At 46.1% G+C, this 22024-nt stretch overlaps 1 protein-coding gene across 2 annotated transcripts in view; it reads right to left on the bottom strand.

The window, feature by feature from the left end:
- The window catches only part of rbm45 (RNA binding motif protein 45), a 43310-nt gene extending 42246 nt beyond the window's left edge, over positions 1-1064 (bottom strand). The window contains exon 1 of one of the 2 annotated variants that reach the window (XM_070875772.1): positions 709-1064. In XM_070875772.1, the coding sequence (XP_070731873.1) occupies positions 709-987 (279 nt within the window). In that variant the 5' untranslated portion in view covers positions 988-1064. The remainder of the gene's footprint in view (positions 1-708) is intronic. The other variant, XM_070875771.1, reaches the window with a different exon arrangement.
- Positions 1065-22024: the final 20960 nt, after the last annotated feature.

Genomic DNA, 22024 nt, shown 5'->3' with positions numbered 1-22024 from the left:
TCTAATCGGTTTTACTCCTTTTTTTCTATATTCAGCTTGATTTTCTTTTCCATGATTATCCTTAAATTTGAAATATGCCTCGTTTTAAGTTTTTTCCCCCCAATTCCTATTAATCAAAAGGAACTCCAGCTTTCGTTATGGAATAAGTCTACTCTGTACCTTAACCATCTGCTGTTTGAATAAGCTCACTTGTTTGTTCAACGTCTTATTTGCCAAATTTTTATTTCCATTTTTCTGGGCTAGTTCTCCCTTTCTTTTATTGAACTGTAATTACTCCCTTTCCTTTTTCAATCTTTGTGGGGGAAATAATTCGATTATGCTGGTACCTCTTTTTTGCTAAAACATATGGGTCAACACTGGAGTCTAGCGCGCCCCTAAGTCTACAAATAAAATAACTGAGCAATGAGCAAACGTTATTTTAAAAAGGTGCAGCTGGGCCAAAAACACTTTCAACCAACTGTCTTGCGAGGTTTCGGCTACGAAGTAAAATCAAGAGAAATTTTACAAAACAAGGATCAGAAAGCTGGAACTGTACCAGAATAATCGCTTTCATTAGTGACGAGCCTTCCCGGGAGACAGACGAGAAGAACGACCTTCCCGCCTCGTTCACGAGGGCACAAGGCCAAGCGCCTTCAGTCTAAAACCGAGCGCAACATTTGGAGGATTAACAATGGGCGAGGAGGGGGTACCCGCGCGGCGAGCCTGTACCTTGATGGGTTTGGTATCCTCGGTGAGGGCCTTGCCGTGCATGTCCTCCATCGCCTTACAGGCATGCGACGATTTGCCGAACTTCACGTACGCGATGCCCTTATGGTCTTTGGACTGCTTGTCCCGCACGACCCAAATGTCCTGGATATCTCCGAAGAAGGAAAACTTCTCTCGGATCACCTCCTCCGATGTCGACTTGCTGATGACCAGAAAGAGCCGGCTGTTGGGCGGATGATCGAGGTTCGCCATGGGACGTGAACTGCCGCTATCCTCCATCATTACAAATCTCTCTCTCACACACACAACTGCGCCGCTCTATCAGGCAGGAACCGAAACAAAATGGGCCCGCTCCTGCAGCACAGCTCCCCGCCCTTCACACCGCCCCCTGGCGCGCGGCACACCAAACTTCACCCCAACAACCGTTTGCATTGTGACGTCAATAACGGGTCCTTTCTGACCGTTGCACGTTCAAATCATAGAAATTTACAGCACAAAAGGAGGCCCTTCGGTCCATAGTGTCCGCGCCGTCCGAAAAACAGCTATCCAGCCTAATCTCACTTGTCAGCTCTTGGACCGTAGCCTTGCAATTTACAGCATTTCAACTGCAAACCCCCAAGCACATTTTAAACGTGATGAGCGTTTCTGCCTTTACCACCCTTTTAGGCAGTGATTTCCAGACCCCCGCCATTATCTGAGTGAAAAGAGTTCTCATCAACTCTCTAATCCTTCTACCAAATGTAAATTCAGGAATAGCGATCATAATGGAATTTATACAGAATCGTTGGCAGTTGGTTATACCCCTTCCTTGGATCAATGTCACTGAGTCGATGGATGTCTTGTTTTCCAAATACAAAAGAAATGTGAGATTTTTTTTGTTTCCTGTATATTTGGTTCTCTTTTCTCTTGCACATGTACATTTTCTATATAGATACAAGAACGGCGCAACAACAGAACTATGGAAACTTCTTGCATGCTTTTGCACATGTACAATTTTTCAAAATGTATTGTCCTAATTCATATATCAGGGCAGTTGTGAGGGATGATATTGGCTCCAATGAACAAAATGTTGAATTATTGTGGGTGGAGATTAGAGATAGTAAGGGGAAAAAGTCACTGGTCGGCGTAGTTTATAGGCCCCCAAATAATAACTTCACGGTGGGGCGGGCAATAATCAAGCGAATAATGGAGGCATGTGAAAAAGGAACGGCAGTAGTCATGGGGGATTTTAACCTACATATCGATTGGTCAAATCAAATCGCAGGGGGTAGCCTGGAGGAGGAATTCATAGAATGCATACGGGATTGTTTCTTAGAACAGTATGTAACAGAGCCTACAAGGGAGAAAGCCATCTTGGATCTGGTCCTGTGTAACGAGACAGGAAAAATAAACGATCTCCTCGTAAAAGATCCTCTCGGAATGAGTGATCACAATATGGTTGAATTTGTAATACAGATTGAGGATGAGGAAGTTGTGTCAGAAACGAGCGTACTATGCTTAAACAAAGGGGACTACAATGGGATGAGGGCAGAGTTGGCTAAAGTAGACTGGAAACAAGGACTAAACGGTGGCACAATTGAGGAACAGTGGAGGACTTTTAAGGAGCTCTTTCATAGTGCGCAACAAAAATATATTCCAGTGAAAGAGAAGGGATAACCAGCCGTGGATAACCAAGGAAATAAAGGAAAGTATCAAATCAAAGACCAATGCGTATAAGGTGGCCAAGGTTAGTGGGAAACTAGAGGATTGGGAAAATTTTAAGCAACAGCAAAGAATGACTAAAAAAGCAGTAAAGAAAGGGAAGATAGATTACGAAGGTAAACTTGCGCAAAACATAAAAACAGATAGTAAAAGCTTTTACAGATATATAAAACGGAAAAGAGTGACTAAAGTAAATGTTGGGCCCTTAGAAGATGAAAAGGGGGATTTAATAATGGGAAATGTAGAAATGGCTGAGACCGTAAACAATTATTTTGCTTCCGTCTTCACAGTGGAAGACACAAAAACCATGCCAAAATTTGCATGCCACAGGAATGTGGGAAGGGAGGACCTTGAGACAATCATTATCACTAGGGGGGTAGTGCTGGACAGGCTAATGGGACTGAAGGTAGACCAGTCCCCTGGTCCTGATGAAATGCATCGCAGGGTATTAAAAGAGATGGCGGAAGTTATAGCAGATGCATTTGTTATAATCTACCAAAATTCTCTGGACTCTGGGGAGGTACCAGCGGATTGGAGAGCAGCTAATGTAACGCCTCTGTTTAAAAAAGGGGGCAGGCAAAAGGCAGGTAACTATAGGCCGGTTAGTTTAACATCTGTAGTGGGGAAAATGCTTGAAACTATCTTTAAGGAAGAAATAGCGGGACATCTGGATAGGAATAGTGCAATCAAGCAGACGCAGCATGGATTCATGAAAGGGAAATCATGTTTAACTAACTTACTGGAATTCTTTGAGGATATAATGAGCATGGTGGATAGAAGTGTACCGATGGATGTGTATTTAGATTTCCAAAAGGCATTCGATAAGGTGCCACACAAAAGGTTACTGCAGAAGATAGAGGTATGCGGAGTCAGAGGAAATGTATTAGCATGGATAGAGAATTGGCTGGCGAACACAAAGCAGAGAGTCGGGATAAATGGGTCCTTTTCCGGTTGGAAATCAGTGGTTAGTGGTGTGCCACAGGGATCAGTGCTGGGACCACAACTGTTTACAATATACATAGATGACCTAGAAGAGGGGACAGAATGTAGTGCAACAAAATTTGCAGATGACACTAAGATTAGTGGGAAAGCGGGTTGTGTAGAGGACACAGAGAGGCTGCAAAGAGATTTGGATAGGTTAAGCGAATGGGCGAAGGTTTGGCAGATGGAATACAATGTCGGAAAGTGTGAGGTCATCCACCTTGGGAAAAAAAACAGTAAAAGGGAATATTATTTGAATGGGGAGAAATTACAATATGCTGTGGTGCAGAGGGACCTGGGGGTCCTTGTGCATGAATCCCAAAAGGTTAGTTTGCAGGTACAGCAGGTAATCAGGAAGGCAAATGGAATGTTGGCCTTCATTGCGAGAGGGATGGAGTACAAAAGCAGGGAGGTCTTGCTGCAACTGTATAGGGTATTGGTAAGGCCGCACCTGGAATACTGTGTGCAGTTTTGGTCACCTTATTTAAGGAAGGATATACTGGCTTTGGAGGGGGTACAGAGACGATTCACTCGGCTGATTCCGGAGATGAGGGGGTTACCTTATGATGATAGATTGAGTAGACTGGGTCTTTACTCGTTGGAGTTCAGAAGGATGAGGGGTGATCTCATAGACATTTAAAATCATGAAAGGGATAGACAAGATAGAGGCAGAGAGGTTGTTTCCATTGGTGGGGGAGACTAGAACTAGGGGGCACAGCCTCAAAATACGGAGGAGTCAATTTAAAACCGAGTTGAGAAAGAATTTCTTCTCCCAGAGGGTTGTGAATCTGTGTAATTCTCTGCCCAGGGAAGCAGTTGAGGCTAGCTCATTGAATGTTTTCAAGTCAAAGATAGATAGATTTTTAACCAATAAGGGAATTAAGGGTTACGGGGAGAGGGCGGGTAAGTGGAGCTGAGTCCACGACCAGATCAGCCATGATCTTATTGAATGGCGGAGCAGGCTCGAGGGGCTAGATGGCCTACTCCTGTTCCTAATTCTTATGTTCTTATTTATCATGTAGTAAAGCAGTGTGCATGTCTATATGGCCGCCGCTCGCCCCTCCTTTTATGGCCCCGGCCTGCCGCTGATGGTCTCTCGCAGGTTGGGGCCTCCACACACATTATATATGGACATCATGATGGCAGCCGAATTGACAGAAGGCACAAAGAGGGTATTACACTGAGTGTCCCAAACTATATTGTGGCCATGAGCGGCGTGGAGGCCCCGACCTGCGAGAGACCATCAGCGGTAGGTCGGGGCCATAAAAGGAGTGGCGTGCGATGGCCATGAGCAGCGTGGAGGCATGCCACTACAAGGTACAGCGCGAGCTGGTACAGGAGGGCAACGGCAGCGAAGAGTGACGTCAGCAAGGTCCAGGTTGGTGATTGGAGCTGTTATGTTCAGAATAAATTCACAGGACTATATTGCAAACTCAAACTGTTGTGACCTTGGTCTCTTTATTCAGACTCTAGAGTGAGGAAGCAGCATGGTGAATCACCTTTTATACCTGCTTGCCCCAGGGTGCAAAGGTGACCCTTAGGTCTCCCACAGGCGTACCCCCTAGTGGCAAGTCTTACATTTGGGTAAGGTCTACATACATACATAACAGGAGTGTGGGCAGATACAGCAAGAGCGGCGAGGTTGGGGGCGAAGGAGCGGCGAGAGACTGGAAGGATGTGATCGGGGCCCAGGGGAGGCGTGAGTTCGGGGCCCAGGGGAGGCGTGAGTTCGGGGCCCAGGGGCGGCACGGGCCAGCCCATACTGCGATATGTGCGCACTAGGTCTGTGCAGCAGAGCACCTACCTAGTTGTCTTGGTTAACCCTTGCCACTGGACCAAGACCTAGCTCTGTCAAGCCCATGTGGTGGTTGGTATGCAACGGCAACCATACATTTAAAAAATCCATGCACAGACATCTTCCACCCTTGAGAATGTAATTCAGGTTCTTCATTCAAAACACCTGTGAACTCATCCTTTTTTTTGGCGTGGAAGCAAGTCATCCTCGTTTCGAGGGACTGCCTATGATGATGATGTCTGTATATACTGTATAAATGTTCCTTGGGTCAAGAGTACAAACACGAATGCTTTTCTTTACACTCTCCACTTCTTTTCCTGTCTGATCCTACACACATTTTGTCTTTTAGTTCATTTCAATCGTTTTTTTCTCCCCTTATTATTGTTTCAACTCCATCAGTAATGCCAACCCTCCTGTTATAAATCATGAGACAAACTCTTAAAAATCATGAGATTTGGTAAGAAATTGTTTTTCTTTCAAACATAAACCATTATGGATTAAGAACCAATTATAGATTGACAGTTCGTTTATAAACCTCATTAGTGGCTTTATTTCATCATCATCAAAGGCAGTCCCTCGAAATGAGGATGACTTGCTTCCATGCCAAAAAAGGATGAGTTCACAGGTGTTTCAATGAAGGACCTAATATTCCATCTCTATTTAATCTGTAACGGGCCACAACTCTATAAAAACTGTATTACTGCATCTGAAAAAGCTGTACAAAAAACTTTCAAAAAAAATCCTAGCCATTATCAGTAGTTGGGTACTCCTCTTTAGTTTCGGGCAGGTGATCTTTCCCTATCAGGTAAGTGTGAAATTATTGTATTCTATACAAAATTTAGACTTTGTAATGTGCAGTTTTTCAAGACTCAACAAGGCAGGTGACAGTGCTAATGATACTGATGTGGGGTCTGATGGTGGATGGCCAAAATCTGAAAGAATCATTGGCAACAGCCACATGCCAAAATATACAGCTTGTCAAATTTGCCCAATCACATCTTATATCTATTCTTTGTGTGTGAACCCTGAGAGTAGACGATTCAACTGTGCAAAGAACATAGAAAATCTCAAGTCCATTTAGTCCACCTTTCTGCTGTCCTGATGAAGTGTTTCTCTTCAAGATACTTGTCTGATTTGACCTTAAAAGAGATCAAAACTATTTGTCTTGCTTGGTAATTTTTTCCAAAAACTGCAAACCCTCTCAGCGAAGTAATGTTTTCTTAATCCTTCCTGAATCTACCTCTTTTTAGCTTGTAATGGTATCCCTTAACTCTGCTATCTCATATCAAACCAAAACAGCCCTGGCCCACTCAATGGGTTCAAATTTCCCCGGTCATTTGCGCTGCTTTTTGGCGCGCCGTTTTTTCTGGCGTATTTATTTTTTTCCAAGTTTCCCCCCCTGCGATCTGCGCCGGCATAACTGACTTAGTTAAGATTTTTCTAGGCCAGTTTCTTTTTGACGTCATAGGGGGCAGGGCGTTCCCTCATGACTGCGCCAGTTTTTTCAATTGTTCGCAGTTTGGCCAACATTTTTTTTTCTTAGATTGGCATATCTGGCCGCTCCCGAAAAATCTTCAGGTGAGTTAAGAAAACCAGCGCACATTCACAAATCTGCGCTGAAAGACGCCATTGTTTTTAAATCGAAGATTTTGGAGAGAATCAAGAACACAGTCAAAATCAATAATAATGTTCAACTTTTATTTACCTGTCAACGTAGAAGTGTAAATTTGTTGGATTTCAGAAGTTTTCTCATTTTTTTACTCACTTACACACCACCAGCAAACGTCTTGAAGTAGAGTTGGAGGGACGTAGGTTTGTCCGGCAGAATCGGCCTCGCGCCCAGACACAGCGGCTCGGGGTTCTGCTACAAAACAAGCCGTGGGCAGGGGGGGGGGAGGGGGAGGAGAGAGAGAGAGCAAGGTGTCGAACAGAAGGTTTGGAGCCCGGGGAGGGAGAGAGAGAAGTCACAAGACTTAAGGGGGGGGGGGGGAGAAAGAGAGAAGTCACAAGACCTTTGGGTGTGGTCCATCCATACAGACCTGGAGAGATACAACTGCGAATCTGTGCTGCCTGCTTTTCTTCCATTTTGAGCTTCTTTCAAAGGTTAAATTTAAGTATGGGGGCAATACTGACAATGCCATACTTTGTGTGAGCCTTCTGCATCATGGTGCTACGTAGGAGACAATAGATTCAACTTCATCGCATCAGGAACATCAGAGCCCATAGCATGCTGGGCAGGAGGCCTTACCCACCTCGGGTATATCGAGACAGGCATTCGTACCTCCCCCTGGGTGATGCAGACTGTGTTAGAAGGCTGCGTTTCTGCAAAGAAATTGTAAGCGAGATCTGTGAGTTGGTCAAAGCAGACCTGCAGCCTAGAAGCATCAGGAGGACTGCTTTATCAGTTGAAGTGAATGTTACAGCTGCACTTTCATTCTATGCCTCCGGCTTGTTTCAAGCTACAACTGGGGATGCAACACATGTCTCCATTCGGCAGGTTACGGCTGCTCTGTACGCGCATAAGAATGACTTTATAAAGTTCCCCACGACCGCCCAAGCAATCCACGTGGGCTGTGGGCTTCTCAAGGATTGCTGGCTTCGCAAAGGTACAGGGCTGCATCGATTGTACCCACATTGCCTTGCGAGTACCTTTGGAAGATTCCGAGATGTACAGGAACAGAAAAGGCTTCCACTCCATTAATGTGCAGCTCGTGTGTGACGACATGCATCATATCATGTCAGACGATGCAAGATACCCTGGCAGCACCATGTTGTGTTCATCCTATGCGACAGCGTTATATCTGCCATGTTTCAGCAGCAGCCAGAAGGGCAGAGCTGGCTACTGGGAGACAATGGGTATGGCCTCGCCACCTGGCTCATGACGCCCCTACGCGTAACCCGGATGGAAGCTGACCATCAGTACAACATGTCGCACATTACGACACGCAGCATCATTGAGAGGACCATTAGCATCTTGAAACAGCGTTTCCGATGCCTGGACCATTTCGGAGGCTATTTGCTGTACTCCCCTGAGATTGTCGGTCAGTTCACTGTTGTGTGCTGCATGCTGCATAACTTAGCCATCATAAGGCAGCAGCACCTGGTAGCGGAAGACCCACCTGCGGTAAGAGTGGCTGATGATAATGATGTGGAAGATGCAGGTGACGAGCAGGAGGAGGATGAGGATGAGGAAGCTATGCAAGTGCCCGAGGCCGGAGCACGACGGCGGCAGAGGGTGGACCATCGTGCTCCTTTAACGATTGCTCGAGCCTCGTGCCAACAGCTCATCCGTGAACACTTTACTGGTGCCTGAAGGCTCAGTGACAACTATTCCACATGGACATGTTTAGTGTTTGGAGCTGTTCCGTAATGTTGTGTTGTGTTAAAGGAACATGATTCAGTTTTAATGTAAAATATATTTTATTCAAAAGTTTACAATGTACTTAACTTAACTTTAATAAAATTATTCTTGTATCAAACTGTTATGTATATAATGACTCAAAATACTTGTTGCTGAAAACTCACTCAGGTGTAAACCTGGTCCACTTTATTCGCACCCAAAGTGACTACAAGACATGGTACCAGCACTTATATACCAGGGCCCGCACACATGCAGCCCGATGACCTCCAACAGTGGCGCCCCCTGGTGCTTAGTGACCCCAAGCATCAATACATGACAATATCCCCCTTCAAGATCTCAGTATCAGTCTCTTTACAAATTAAGATGGTCTGGGGCTTTCCACTCACGAGTTGATCGTCTCAGTTCAACTCCAATTCTGGGTGAGCGTTGAGAGTCAGTTATGACTGGAGGCTGCGTGGCCGATCTAATGGGAGTGGTAATGACCACGTCAAAGACTGAAAGTCCAGGTTCAGTAATGACAGCAAAGTCTGATGAATGACCATTGGTTGGTTGATCGGCATCTTCCTCAAGCGGTTCCAGTTCATCCGTGTGCCGCAGTTTCACTGGATCAACATGTTTCCTGCATGTTTTCCCATTCTTGAGCACGACAATAAACACTCTGTTACCCTCCTTGGCTGTGACAGTACCGGCGATCCACTTTGGACCTTGACTATAGTTCATTACATAAACCGGATCATTGACAGAAATATCACGTGACACAGCATGATACACATGATCATGATACAATTGCTGACTTTGACATCTGTTTTCATCATGATCATTCAAATCGGGATGAACCAGAGAGAGCTTGGTCTTGAGACTTCTCTTCATCAGTAGATCAGCAGGGGAGATGCCGGTAAGCATGTGAGGTCTTGTCCTGTAACTAAGCAATATGCGTGACAAACGAGTCTGCAGTAAATCCTGAGTTACACGTTTCATGCTCTGCTTGATCGTTTGAACAGCACGCTCTGCTTGACCATTAGAAGCAGGTTTGAATGGGGCTGACCTCATGTTTAATGCCATTGAGTTTCATGAACTTTTGAAACTCCAGACTTGTGAAGCAAGATCCGTTGTCGCTCACAACAATGTCAGGCAAACCGTGAGTAGCAAACATGACACGAAGGCTCTCAATGGTAACTGTGGACGTACTGGATGACATAATACACTATCCACTTTGAATATGCATCTACCTCAACAACAAAAAATCTTTCCCAGGAAAGGGCCCACAAAATCGATGGGTATCCTCAACCATGGTTTAGGTGGTCACGACCAAAGACTCAGCGGCGATTCCGCTGGTACTTTACTTATCTGCATGCAAGTATTGCACTGATGCACACATGATTCCAGATAAGAGTCAATTCCAGGCCACCAAACATGAGCCCTGGCAATGGCTTTCATCATGACAATGCCAGGATGAGTGCTATGTAGTTCATGTACAAATTTTTCTCTGCCTTTCTTGGGAACAACAACATGATTGCCCCACACGAGACAATCTGACTGAATGGACAGTTCATTTTTGCGACGGTTGTAAGGTTTGGTCTCATCACACATCTCCATGGGTATTGCAGACCAATCACCACTGAGGACACAATGTTTTACAACCGATAAAATAGGGTAATGGCTGGTCCAGATCCTAACTTGTTGAGCAGTGACAGGGGTACCTTCATTCTCAAAAGCCTCCATTACTAACAGTAGAAGTGCAGGTTGAGGCATCTCCATATCTAGTGTGGGCAAAGGCAGACGACTCAGTGCATCAGCACAATTCTTGGTGCCAGGTTTATGACGAATAACATAATCATAGGCAGACAGCGTCAACGCCCACCTCTGAATGTGGGACGATGCATTGGTATTAATACCTTTGTTTTCCGAAAACAATGAAATGAGTGGCTTGTGATCCGTTTCTAGTTCAAAACGAAGACCAAACAGTTACTGGTGCATTTTTTTTTACCCCATACACACAGGCCAAAGCTTCTTTTTCTACCATGCTGTAAGCTCTTTCCACTTTTGACAAACTTCTCGAAGCATACGCAATATGTTGTAGTTTACCCGACTCATTTGCTTTTTGGAGTACACAGCCACCCACATATGATGAAGCATCACAGGCCAATACAAGACACTTACACGGATCATAGTGAACCAGCAGCTTGTTTGAACAGAGCAGATTCTTAGCTTTCTCAAAAGCTCCAGCTTGAGATACACCCCAGACCCAGTTGTCGCCTTTTCTGAGCAGTATGTGCAGTGGCTCTAGTAAAGTGCTCAATCCAGGTAAAAAGTTACCAAAGTAGTTGAGTAACCCAAGGAATGAACGCAGCTCTGTCACATTCTGAGGCCTGGGTATATTTTTGATGGTCTTGGTTTTTGAATCAGTAGGCCTGATGCCTTCAGCAGCAATCTTCCTCCCCAGGAATTCAACTTCAGGTGCCATGAAGACACACTTTGAATGTTTCAGCCTGCATCCCACTTTGTCCAGTCGATGTAGAATTTCCTCAAAGTTGTTCAGATGTTCAGCCGTGTCACAACCTGTGACCAGAATGTCATCTTGAAACACGACAGTTCTAGGGAAGGACTTTAGTAGACTTTCCATAATCCTCTGAAATATGGCTGCAGCTGAACGAATTCCAAAAGGACACCTGTTGTAGACAAACAGTTCTTTATGGGTGTTGATGCAGGTAAGTTTCTCCGAAGTGTCGACAAACTCCTGTGACATATAGGCCGACGTCAGATCCAGTTTAGTGAACGACTTTCCACCAGCTAGCATGGCGAACAGGTCATCGGCTCTCGGTAACAGATACTGATCCTGTTTCGAAAATCGGTTAATCGTAACCTTGTAGTCTCCACAAATCCTGACAGTGCCATCACTCTTCAAGACAGGAACAATAGGACTGGCCCACTCGTTAAACTCGACCGATGATATGACCCCTTCACATTGGGAGTCTGTCAAGCTCAATTTCAACCTTCTCCCTCATCATATAGGAAACAGACCAAGCTTTATGATCGACAGGCCATGCATCAGAATCCAGATGAATCTGCACCTTGGCTCCCATAAAATTTCCAATGCCCGGTTCAAACAAAGAAGGAAACTACTTTTCAACACTTGAGCACACGAAGTGCCATCCACCGATGACAATGCTTTGATATCGTTCCAATTCCACTTGATTTTCTCGAGCCAATTCCTGCCGAACAGCGTTGAACCATTGTCTGGGATGATGCATAACGGAAGATCATGAACGACACCATATAACACCTTGGCGACTGCACTGCCAATCACCAGTATGAGTTTCTTAGAGTAAGTACGCAACTTGGCATTGACTGGATTCAGCTTAGGCTTCAGTGTCCCACAGCTTGTCGAATGTCCTTTGGCTCATTATCAACTGACTTGCACCCGTGTCCAGCCCCATCGATACCGGCACGCCATTCAGTTTCACATTAACCATTATCGGCTGGTTCTTTCCCAAGAACGAATACAGACCATACACTTCCTCCTCGGGTTGTGCATCCGGGCCAGCACTAGACTGGTCACCATCACCAATGTGATGAGTGGCAGCATGCTTGTTCAGTTGTGGGCACATTCTCTGAAGATGCCCCACTTTGGAACAGCCGTTACAGATGTACTGCCTAAATCAACACTGATGAGGCCGATGATTGCCCCCAAACGCCAACAGGGTGAAATAGGATTCGTACCAGTTGGCGGACTTTGAGCAGCTACAGGTTTCACATAAGCAGTCAAGAAGGCCTGCCATAAGCAGCTCTGCCAAACGACGACACAATCTTGTTTACAGTACTTACCGTGGAGCTCCGACTTTTCGATGATATCTGCCTCAAATTATCATCAGTCGTCATGCATGCCTGGGCATTCGCGATGGCCTTGCTCAAATCCAGCGTCTCTGCAGCCAATAACTTCTGGAGAATTACATCATGGTTGATGCCTATCACGAAGAAATCTCGCAGCATGTCTTCCAACATTGTCCCGAACTTACACGGCTCAGCAAGACGTCGCAGATCGGCAACGAATCCCGACACATCCTGGTCCTCAGCACGAACATGTGTGTAGAAGCGATAGCATGAGATGATGATCCCCTCGTTTGGCTTGAGATGGTCATGTACCAAAGTACAGAAATCCTTGTATTCTTTGTCCGTTGGACGTGCAGGCGAGAGTAGATTCTTCATGAGGCCATATATTCTTGAACCACAAGCAGTGAGGAAAACCGCCCGGTGCCTAACTGCGTCATCGTCTCCCGCCATATTTTTGGCTGCAAAATACTCATCCAGGTGTTCGATAAAATCTGCCCAATCCTCACCATCCATGAATCTCTCTAGAATTCCAATAGTGCCCATTGTGCATGCGAAGGTTCTTAAGTTACCTCGTCGCCAAATGTTATGTATATAATGACTCAAAAGACTTGTTGCTGTAAACTCACTCAGGTGTAAACCTGGTCCAATTTATTCACGCCCAAAGTGACTACAAGACATGATATAAGCGCTTATATACCAGGACCTGCAAACATGCGTGTGCAGCCTGATGACCTCCGACAGTGGTGCCCATTGGTGTCTAGTGACCCTAAGCATCAATACATGACACAAACTTTACTTTAATATCACTCTTTAAGATCACTTAAAAACTTTAAGATCACTTAAAAACTTGCAAATTTACATAATTTACAAAAAACTTTTAATTTGAGAACAGTTACAACAGTAACAATAATAATAATAACAACTGCTGCACTTGGTCCTGGACATAGAAACATAGAAACATAGAAAATAGGTGCAGGAGCAGGCCATTCAGCCCTTCTAGCCTGCACCGCCATTCAATGAGTTCATGGCTGAACATGAAACTTCAGTACCCCCTTCCTGCTTTCTCGCCATACCCCTTGATCCCCCGAGTAGTAAAGACTTCATCTAACTCCCTTTTGAATATATTTAGTGAATTGGCCTCAACTACTTTCTGTGGTAGAGAATTCCACAGGTTCACCACTCTCTGGGTGAAGAAGTTTCTCCTCATCTCGGTCCTAAATGGCTTACCCCTTATCCTTAGACTGTGACCCCTGGTTCTGGACTTCCCCAACATTGGGAACATTCTTCCTGCATCTAACCTGTCTAAACCCGTCAGAATTTTAAACGTTTCTATGAGGTCCCCTCTCATTCTTCTGAACTCCAGTGAATACAAGCCCAGTTGATCCAGTCTTTCTTGATAGGTCAGTCCCACCATCCCGGGAATCAGTCTGGTGAATCTTCGCTGCACTCCCTCAATAGCAAGAATGTCCTTCCTCAAGTTAGGAGACCAAAACTGTACACAATACTCCAGGTGTGGCCTCACTAAGGCCCTGTACAACTGTAGCAACACCTCCCTGCCCCTGTACTCAAATCCCCTCGCTCTGAAGGCCAACATGCCATTTGCTTTCTTAACCGCCTGCTGTACCTGCATGCCAACCTTCAATGACTGATGTACCATGACACCCAGGTCTCGTTGCACCTTCCCTTTTCCTAATCTGTCACCATTCAGATAATAGTCTGTCTCTCTGTTTTTACCACCAAAGTGGATAACCTCACATTTATCCACATTGTTCTTCATCTGCCATGCATTTGCCCACTCACCTAACCTATCCCGCAGGCGGTGACACAGTGTTTCTGGGCTTGATACTAAACTTATTCTTTCTAACATCTCAGGTACTGCGCACCTCTTGAGGGTGGGGGTATCAGCGTCAGGCAGCAAGTTGGAGGGCCCGGATTTGGGCTCTTCAGAGGCTGGTGTGGGAATTGGAGTGGGAGCGGCAGTTGATTCTGTCAATGGACACGGGGTCTGGGCGTGTTCCCTTATTGCAGCAGCTAACTCCAACATGCTGTCCCTTATGCACCCTGCCAGTGTCTCACCGACCTGCAACATTCCCTCCCTCATGGTCAGTGACGCGGTTTGCACTACCTCTGACATTCCCTCCCTCATAGCCACTATTCTCTCACTGATGGTTCTGGATATCATTCTCATTTCTCGTGTTATTGCTGTTACTTCTCCCAACAGTCCCGCGACCTCATCACTCACCCCACTGATGGCATCCAGGAGTGATTGGTAAGGTCAATGCTCTCCGCACTCAATGACATCATCTGAATCACATCTGTTAAATCCTGCACCTCAGGAGAACGCGGGCGAGCTCTCCTTCCCCTTCTCCCTATGGGGGTGGCTCGCACCCCAACACTGGGACCTGTAACCTTGGACGATGGGGCCCTAGGTGTGCCTCGCTGCACCACACCACTGGGACCCGCAACCTCGGAAGGTGTGAAACCATGGAATGTCCCACCAACACTCAAACCGCTAGTCACGGAAGGGGCAGTCACCTCCATGAGCGGCACCTCCTCAAAAGTCAGTACAACAATGGGAGCTTCACCCAGCTCCATCTCCTCCCGCTCCCTCCCGCTCTCCCTCACCCCCATGGATGGATTGGAAGATGTTCTTCTCTTCAGGCTCGTCCATGTCTGAATCTTCTTCTGCATCGTCAGGGTTGGCCTCAAGTTCTGCAAAATATAACAGAACAGTCAAATGGTTAGCAGCAGAGGAGGGGGCAGGATGGGTGGCATGAGTAGGCTCACACATCGCAGGTCAAACAGCAGGTTGATTTGAAGGGCCACGATGAATTTGCAGGACTTACCCTCTCCCTCGAGTGTGGGCCCAGCTTGTGCAGTACTGATTGCTTTTCTCCAGGCAGGACCCATCAAAGCAGCAACTCTCTCTTCCAAGGGTGTCAGTGGGTGCAGATTTGCCAGGCCTCCTCCGGTTCGAGTTCTTTCCCTTTTTATTATGTGCCACCTACCTCTGCAAAGATGAAAATGCAACTTTTTAGCGAGGGTGTCTTTCTGCTGGGTGGGATATATACAGCTGGTCACATTTATAATTGCAATTGTAATTCCATTCAATAAATGAAAATATTACTTACACTAATGACTTGACCAAGGTCCTGCCATTTCTTTTTACACTAGCCTCCAGATCTCATGGTGGTCACCACTGCGCAGTAATCTTCTGCAACTTGGTTCCAGCGTTTCTTCATTTCTTTGGGTGGAACTTTTATGTGACCTCTGCTGGTGTCCAGCTCCTGCCATCTGTTCTCAATCACAGTAACTAGTGCCTCCACTTCTTCCTGTAAGAAATTCTTGGTTCTTGCTCCACGTTGCATCTTGTATTGCTCCAGCTGCGATTTTTCCAATGCTCTCTCATAGCACTCAATGTTCTCACACACACAACTGGCTCTTTAAAAATGGCTGATTGCCAAATGCGAGCTGTACTGAGCATGCGTATCCATTGGAACGACGTCAAAAACGTAACTTTTGTTTCTGCGCATGCGCAGAAGGTGCAACTTCATTTTTTGGCGCAGACAGCAGGCTCCCCCTTTCCCCCCTCCCCCCCCCCCCCACACCCGCCCAAGGCAACTGGACACGCTGCGCGGCGCAAAATTAAAATTATACATCGGGAAAACTTTGAAAAAATACTTCTGGCACATTTCTGGCCTAGAAAAACAGGTGTAACTCTGGCAATACGGCGGAAAACGGGCTTGGGGAAAATTGAGCCCAATACCCTGTGTCTTATTTGAAAATCGCAATCACGACCCCCCCCCCCCAACAGTTTTGCCTCTCAAGAAAAGTCCTAGTTCTGTGTGCCTATGTATAATTCTCTAAAATCCTATTTATTCTAATAGCAATTCCCTGCTCTTTACCAGTTCAGCTGCATCTTCTTCTTGCTAGGGTTCCAGAACAGTTGACCCTAATTCAGTTTTCCCAGTAGGGATTGCTGGATAGGAATCAAGAGCAGCAATCCTGAATAATTGTTTTTTCCACATCCTTGTCTTGGGAGACCAGTTGCAGGGCCAGCCGCTACTGTTCAAACTGAGATCAGCTAACTCAGCACAGATTGAGCCTGATTGTGGAACGTTCCTAGCCTGCATGGTTAAAGATGGTTTAAATTCAGTTTGTATGGCTGATTTGAAAACCTGGGTCTTTTTGGTTTCTGTTGGTAACGTCACAAATTTGGGGGGGGGGAATTAAAAGGGATAAAAATGGACTCTAAAAATCTAAGTAAATTAGAAATAACATGCATTAAATGTGTATTGCTTGTGTGTCATTCAGGAGATATAAGCCATTTACATGGGAGGAGCACACAACAACAACAACAACTTGTATTTATACAGCACCTTTAATGTAGTAAATTATCCCAAAGCGCTTCATAGGAGTATTATAAGACAAAATATTTGACACCGAGCCACATAAAGAGAAATTATGGCAGTTGCTTGGTCAACGAAGAAAAGTATAAGGAGCGTCTTAAAGGAGGAAAGAGAGGTGGAGAGATTTAGGGAGGGAATTCCAGAGTTTGGGGCCTAGGCAACAGAAGGCAGGGCCACCAATGGTTGAGCAATTATAATCAGCAATGCTCAAGAGGGCAGAATTAGAGGAGTGCAGGTTATTCAGGGGGTTGTGGGGCTGGAGGAGATTAAAGAGATAGGGAGGGGCAAGGCCATGGAGGGATTTGAAAACAAGGATGAGAATTTTGAAATCGAAGTGTTGCTTAACTGGGCCAATGTACGTCAGCGAGTACAGGGGCGCCTCCAGTGTGTCAGTGCAGCCTTTGGCCGCCTAAGGAAAAGGGTGTTTGAAGACCAGGCCCTCAAAACTGCCACCAAGCTCATGGTCTACAGGTCTGTAGTAATACCTGCCCGCCTGTATGGTTCAGAGACATGGACCATGTACAGCAGGCACCTCAAGTTGCTGGAGAAATATCACCAACGATGTCTCCGCAAGATCCTACAAATCCCCGGGGGGACAGACACACCAACATCAGCGTCCTCGTCCAGGCTAACATCCCCAGCATTGAAGCACTGACCACAGTCGATCAACTCTGCTGGGCAGGCCACATAGTTCGCATGCCAGACACGAGACTCCCAAAGCAAGCGCTCTACTTGGAGCTCCTTCACGGCAAATGAGCCAAAGGTGGGCAGCAGAAACACTACAAGAACACCCGCATAGCCTCCCTGATAAAGTGCTACATTTCCACTGACACCTGGGAGTCCCTGGCCCAAGACCGCCCTAAGTGGAGGAAGTGCATCTGAAAGGGCGCTGAACACCTCGAGTCTCAACGTCGAAAGCATGCAGAAATCAAGCACAGGCAGCGGAAAGAGCGTGCGGCAAACCAGTCCCACCCACCCCTTCCCTCAACGAGTATCTTTCCCACCTGTGACAGAGTCTGTGGCTCTCGTATTGGACTGTTCAGCCACCAAAGTACTCATTTCAGGAGTGGAAGAAAGTCTTCCTCGATTCCTAGGGGCTGCCTATGATGATGATGATGGGTGAAACATAGAAACATAGAAAATAGGTGCAGGAATAGGCCATTCAGCCCTTCGATCCTGCACCACCATTCAAATAGATCAGGGCTGATCATTCCCTCAGTACCCATTTCCTCTTTCTCTCCATACCCCTTGGTCCCTTTAGCCGTAGGGGCCATATCTACCTCCCTCTTGAATATATCCAATGAACTGGTATCAACAACTCTTTGCGGCAGGGAATTCCACAGGTTAACAACTCTCTGAGTGAAGAAGTTTCTCCTCATCTCAGTCCTAAATGGCCTACCCCTTATCCTAAGATTGTGTCCCCTGGTTCTGGACTTCCTCAACAAAAGGAACATTCTACTGGCATCTAACCTGTCCCATCCCATCAGAATCTTATATGTTTCTATGAGATCCCCTCTCATCCTTCCAAACTCCAATGTATAAAGGCCCAGTTGATCCAGTCTCTCCTCAGATCTCAATCCAGCATTCCCCGGAATCAGTCCGGTAAACCTTCGCTGCACTCCCTCAATAGCAAGAACTTCCTTCCTCCGATGAGGAGACCAAAACTGAACACAATATTCCAGGTGAGGCCTCACCAAGGCCCTGTACAGCTGCAGCAAGACCTCCCTGCTCCTATACTGAAATCCCCTAGCTATGAAGGTCAACATACCATTTGCCTTCTTCACGGCCTGCAGTACCTGCATGCCAGCTTTCAATGACTGATGAACCATGACACCCAGGTCTCGTTGCACTTCCCCTTTTCCTAATCTGCCGCCCTTCAGATAATATTCTGTCTTCACGTTTTTGCCCCCAGTGGATAACCTCACATTTATCCACATTATACTGCATCTGCCATGCATTTGCCCACTCACCTGACCTGTCCAAGTCACCCTGCAGCCTCCGAGCGTCCCCCTCACAGCTCACACCGCCACCCAGTTTAGTGTCATCTGCAAACTTGGAGATATTACAATCAATTCCTTCATCCATTCCATTGATGTATATTGTAAAGAGCTGGGGTCCCAGCACTGAGCCCTGCGGCACTCCACTAGTCACTGCCTGCCATTCTGAAAAGGACCCGTTTATCCCGACTCTCTGCTTCCTGTCTGCCAACCAGTTCTCTATCCATATCAGTATATTACCCCCAATACCATGTGCTTTGATTTTGCACACCAATCTCTTGTGTGGGACCTTGTCAAAAGCCTTTTGAAAGTCCAAATACACCACATCCTCTGGTTCTCCCTTGTCCACTCTACTAGTTACATCCTCAAAAAATTCCAGAAGATTTGTCAAGCATGATTTCCCTTTCATAAATCCATGCTTACTTGGACCGATCCTGTCACTGCTTTCCAAATGCGCTGCTATTTCATCCTTAATAATTGATTCCAACATTTTCCCCACTACTGATGTCAGGCTAACCGGTCTATAATTACCCGCTTTCTCTTTCCCTCCTTTTTAAAAAAGTGGTGTTACATTAGCTACCCTACCTTCCATAGGAACTGATCCAAAGTCGATAGACTGTTGGAAAATGATCACCAATGCATCCACTATTTCTAGGGCCACTTCCTTCAGTACTCTGGGATGCAGACTATCAGGTCCCGGGGATTTATCGGCCTTCATTCCCATCAATTTCCCTAACACAATTTCCCGCTTAATAAGGATATCCTTCAGTTCCTCCTTCTCTCTGGACCCTCGGTCCCCTTGTACTTCCGGAAGGTTATTTGTGTCTTCCTTCGTGAAGACAGAACCAAAGTATTTGTTCAATTGGTCTGCCATTTCTTTGTTGCCCATTATAAATTCACCTGAATCCAACTGCAAGGGACCTACGATTGTCTTCATTAATCTTTTTCTCTTCACATATCTATAGAAGCTTTTGCAGTCAGTTTTTATGTTCCCGGCAAGCATCTTCTCGTACTCTATTTTCCCCCTCTTAATTAAACCCTTTGTCCTCCTCTGCTGAATTCTAAATTTCTCCCATTCCTCAGATTTGCTGCTTTTTCTGGCCAATTTATATGCCTCTTCCTTGGATTTAACACTATCCTTAATTTCCCTTGTTAGTCACGGTTGAGCCACCTTCCCCATTCTATTTTTACTCCAGACAGGGATGTACAATTGCTGAAGTTCATCCATGTGATCTTTAAATGCTTGCCATTGCCTATCCACCATCAAGCCTTTAAGTATCATTTGCCAGTTTATTCTAGCCAATTCACGCCTCAAACCATCGAAGTTACCTTTCCTTAAGTTCAGGACCCTAGTTTCTTAATTAACTGTGTCACTCTCCATCTTAATAAAGAATTTTACCATGTTATGGTCACTCTAGCCAAGGGGCGCCGCACAATAAGATTGCTAATTAGTCCTTTCTCATTACACATCACCCAGTCTAGGATGGCCAGCTCTCTAGTTGGTTCCTCGACATATTGGTTTAGAAAACCATCCCTAATACACTCCAGGAAATCCTCCTCCCCAGCATTGCTACCAGTTTGATTAGCCCAATCAATATGTAGATTAAAGTCACCCATGATAACTGCTGTACCTTTATTGCATGCATCCCTAATTTCTTGTTTGATGCTGTCCCCAACCTTACAACTACTGTTTGGTGGCCTGTACACAACTCCCAATAGCGTTTTCTGCCCCTTCGTATTCCATAGCTCCACCCATACCGATTCCACATCATCCAAGCTAATGTTCTTCCTTACTATTGCATTAATTTCTTCTTTCACCAGCAATGCCACCCCGCCTCCTTTTCCTTTCTGTCTATCCCTCCTAAATGTTGAATACCCCTGGATGTTGAGTTCCCAGCCTTGGTCACCCTGGAGCCATGTCTCCGTGATGCCAATTACATCATACCTGTTAACTGCTATCTGCGCAGTTAAATCGTCCACCTTATTCCGAATACTCCTCGCATTGAGGCACAGAGCTTTCAGGCTTGTCTTTCTAACACACTTTGCCCCTTTAGAATTTTGCTGTAATGTGGCCCTTTTTGCTTTTTGCCTTGGGTTTCTCTGCCCTCCACTTTTACTTTTCTTCTTTCTATCTTTTGCTTCTGCCTCCATTCTACTTCCCTCTATCTCCCTGCATTGGTTCCCATCCCCCTGCCATATTAGTTTAACTCCTCCCCAGCAACATTAGCAAACACTCCCCCTAGGACATTGGTTGCAGTCCTGCCCAGGTACTGACCATCCGGTTTGTACTGGTTCCACCTCCCCCAGAACTGGTTCCAATGTCCCAGGAATTTGAATCCCTCCCTTCTGCACCACTCCTCAAGACACGTATTCATCTGAGCTATCCTGCGATTCCTACTCTGACTAGCACATGGCACTGGTAGCAATCCTGAGATTACTACTTTTGAGGTCCTACTTTTTAATTTAGCTCCTAGCTCCCTAAATTCGTCTTGTAGGACCTCATCTTGTTTTTTACCTATATCGTTGGTACCTATATGTACCACAACAACTGGCTGTTCACCCTCCCTTTTCAGAATATCCTGCACCCACTCCGAGACATTCTTGACCCTAGTACCAGGGAGGCAACATACCATCCTGGAGTCTCGGTTGCTGCTGCAGAAACGCCTATCTATTCCCCTTACAATTGAATCCCCTATCACTATCGCTCTCCCATTCTTTTTCCTGCCCTCCTGTGCAGCAGAGCCACCCATGGTGCCATGAACTTGGCTGCTGCTGCCCTCCCCTGATGAGTCATCCCCCCCAACAGTACCCAAAGCAGTGTATCTGTTTTGCAGGGGGATGACTGCAGGGGACCCCTGCACGACCTTCCTTGCACTGCTCTTCCTGTTGGTCATCCATTCCGTATCTGGCTGTGTATCCTTTACCTGCGGTAAGACCAACTCACTAAACATGCTATTCATGTCATTCTCAGCATCGTGGATGCTCCAGAGTAAATCCACCTGCAGCTCCAGTGCCGCAATGTGGTCCATCAGGAGCAGCAGGCAGATGCACTTCCCGCACACGTAGTCATCAGGGATACTGAAGCGTCCCTGACTTCCCACATAGTATTGGTCTCCCGACGTTGCTCCTCAATCTCCCGCCTCTCCGACTGCCTCATGAACTCCCCGCTGGCCTTTATAGGCCTCCCGACGTAGCTCCTTGATCTCCCACCTCTCCTTGGGGGACACCAGGGGTGAACAGGACT

This window comes from Pristiophorus japonicus, chromosome 3 (genome assembly GCF_044704955.1).
Source record: "Pristiophorus japonicus isolate sPriJap1 chromosome 3, sPriJap1.hap1, whole genome shotgun sequence".
Lineage (NCBI taxonomy): Eukaryota > Metazoa > Chordata > Chondrichthyes > Pristiophoridae > Pristiophorus > Pristiophorus japonicus.
This window is presented reverse-complemented; position numbering and strand designations above follow the sequence as displayed.